Genomic DNA, 3,160 nt, shown 5'->3' with positions numbered 1-3,160 from the left:
ATCTTTACTACCTTAATCCACCCCCCCCCACCACCACATATTTTCTCTTATCCCTTTTGTTATCCGTCTACTCATAATATGGTCAATGAACCTCAATAAAAAATGCTCCACACTTTTGCTTTAGAATTTATAACTGATGTCCTTTTGCCATCACTAAACTGTTCATGCATCTCAAATCCTCTGAGGTGTCATATATAGGAAGTTATCATCTCGAGAGCTTACTGCAGTCTATTGCATAATGTAGCAGTTAGGAATGTCTAGGTTTCCAGTTTTGGAAAAACCAACAAATATTGACTTGATCAAAGGGCTTATTCTTCTCACAGATAGGCAGCTGCTAGCATTGGTTCAGAGGCTCCACCACATCAGGATCAGCATCTCTCCCATTCTCTTGTGATTTTGTATCCCCAAGATCATACTATGTTTAAAGTAAGAAGAGTCAGGGTGAGGAGGAAGTGGGGGCACCAGCAACTCATGTCCCTTTTATCAACAAAGGGATGCTTTCTCAGAAGCCCATAGCTGGCTTCTGTTTAGATTTCATTGGCCTGTCCTATCTCTCTATTTCTGCAACTTTATTTTTTTAATTCATCAGCTTGTATTTTGGTGTTGGACTACAGACTTCTGCAGGACACAGTAGGCAGGACTCTTTGGTATCTTTGGTATTGTCTCCATCCTTTTGCCTTTTTCCGAATGTCATATAGTTGGAATCAGATAGTGTGCAGCCTTTTCAGATTGGCTTCTTTCTTTTAGCAGATGCACTTAAGATTCTTCTATGTCTTTCTGTGGCTTGATAAATCATTTCTTTTTATCACAGAATAGTATTCCCTTGTAAGGATGTAATACAGTTTGTTTATCCATTCGCCTATTGAAGGACATCTTGATTGCTTCCAATTTTTGGCGATTACAAATAAAGCTGCTATAAGTATTCACATGCAGGTTTTTGTGTGGACATAAATTTTCAGCTTATTTGGGAAAATACTCAGGAACATAATTGCTGGGTTGTATGGCAAGCCTGTGTTTAGCTTTATAAGAAATGGCTCAACTGTCTTCCAAAGTGGCTGTACCATTTTGCTTTCCCACCAGCAATGAGTGAGAGTTCCTGTTGCTCCACCAGCATTTCACCAGTATTTGGTGGTGGTGTTGCTTTGAATTCTAGCCATTTTAATAGACATGCAGATTGGGCTCATTTTTACTCGCTCTTCTCCTTCCATTTACAGTGATCTTCAAGGCCCACTTCAAAGATTACCTCCCTTGTGAAGCCTTCCCTGATGCCATCTCCAGCATAGCCCCTTCTGGTCCTGAAGTGATTCCTTCTGTTGTGAAATCCTGTTACTGTCCCTTCTGTCTTCTTCTTGCAGTCCACATAACCACGATGTTACTTTCCACAGCAGTGGCCATCCAGAGCACCTGCATAATTTCTGAGAGTTCCTGAGGCATTACTTTCTTATGATTCCCTCTACTCTGCCGGGCTCCTCGGCAGTCTCCATCTTCCCTTGAACCAACCCCGACATGAAACTCAGCTCCTTCACTGGTTTTCACATGAGAGTTGACCCGCCCCAAGGATTGTGTGAATTTGGTAACAATGGGGAGGGATGATGGAGTACTATTCATGACTTCTTGACTAGATCTCTCCTCTCTTCTTTATTTTCTTCACTCCCTTTCTGAAGTAAAAAAGATTCCTCTCTTTGTCTCATGTGTAATTGTTTCATATCCTTCTCTTAGACTCTTGGGGTTACCAACACGCATGTTTCATGTGATGCACTTATTGAAAGTTAGACTATCAAGGCATATTGGTCATGAAAGCATCCATCCCTAAGCTACAGCATGGTTTCTTCTATCAACTGCTAAGAGAATACAATTTATCTCATTGCATTGTATGTAACTATTTTCCCACACATAGTTTTCTTTCTGGATGGTGAAGTCCTCAAGGATAAGAATTAATTCTTCGTCTTTCTGATCTCCAAGTTTCTTGCTTTAGAAGTGGTGTCAATAAATTTTTTTGAATGAATGAATGGATATACTATATATGACTTCAGTCTCTTTTAAAAAGAAACAAATGCATTTCTTTCAAGTAGGCATTGTTGAATTATAAACAATTAACCCATTTTATGTACAAGTGAAAACACAAACCATGATTTCTTTGCCTAGTGTATAATATTTATTAAGAAATGACAGAAGACGCTGTATCACAGATATAATTGAAATAGCCAACAGGCAAGATCATTATGATAAAAAAAAGGATGGAATCAGATGTTGAAATATGGGAAAGTCTAGCCTACTTCTTAAAAGTTGAATGTTGGGTGAAGAGCTTCAGTTTTCTCTGGTGACATCTGAGGAAAGTTGCTTGAGTATACTCCGGTGCCTTTGAAGTTGAAAAAATTTTTAGGGAAACAGAAGCTAAAAATAGATCATAAAGTAGGGAAAAATTAGACTTGTGGACAGTTCTCAAGCATAAATTCCACAATATGACAGTAATTTTCCATCCTGTAGGAAAATCAGAAATAGCATATTCAAAGCAATTTGATGATCAGGAGGTGGGTTCCAGCATTTCTGTGTCCTCAGTGGAGAGTCAGGCTATTCATTGTAGAATGGAATCAGATAGAACTCACATACCTGGTAGCCCTGAGAACAAAAATCCAAATGGAAGTCTAAGAACTTGTTAGTGGTCCAGGGGTGGGTTGAGGATATTAGGTGTTCAGAGATACTGTGTCCTGGGCAATTGAAAATCAGCAGCCTGGCTTTTAGCAGGTGGGCACACAGCAGGTGGGCTGGCAGCAGCAGGCTGGGCGGCAGCAGGACTGTCCACAGTAGGATGGGCGGCAGCAGGAGGCCTGGGCATGGTGCAGCTGGCAGCAGGATGGGGGGGTGCAGCTCACCACGCAGCAGGGAGGCAGGGAGGTGCCCTCCACGCGGCCGTCAGGGCGGCACCACCTGGTGCGGGAGCTCACAGCTCCGTAGCCGCCCTCTTGGCCACCACTGATGCCACCGCCGATGCCACAGCTGGCCTGGCAGAAGCTTGGCTGGCAGCAACTGGAGTCACAGGTCCCACCGGTGGAGCAGCTGGGAAATCCACAGAAGCTGGTGGAGCAGCAGGCCATGGTGTCAGGAGTTGGGTTGAGAGCAGTGTTGGGTTGGAGTTTTGGTGGTGACTTCTATGCCGGGC

General features: G+C 42.8%; 1 protein-coding gene across 1 annotated transcript; it reads right to left on the bottom strand.

The window, feature by feature from the left end:
• Positions 1–2,132: 2,132 nt before the first annotated feature.
• LOC103564087 (keratin-associated protein 9-3-like) lies at positions 2,133–3,160 on the bottom strand. Its single transcript, XM_008539639.2, has one exon. It carries the CDS (start codon positions 3,093–3,095, stop codon positions 2,739–2,741), a length of 357 nt encoding a protein of 118 aa, XP_008537861.2. The 5' UTR covers positions 3,096–3,160; the 3' UTR covers positions 2,133–2,738.

The sequence above is a fragment of the Equus przewalskii genome, chromosome 10 (genome assembly GCF_037783145.1).
Source record: "Equus przewalskii isolate Varuska chromosome 10, EquPr2, whole genome shotgun sequence".
NCBI lineage: Eukaryota > Metazoa > Chordata > Mammalia > Perissodactyla > Equidae > Equus > Equus przewalskii.
The sequence above is the reverse complement of the archived record's forward strand: the minus strand, read 5'-3'. Positions and strand labels throughout refer to the sequence as shown.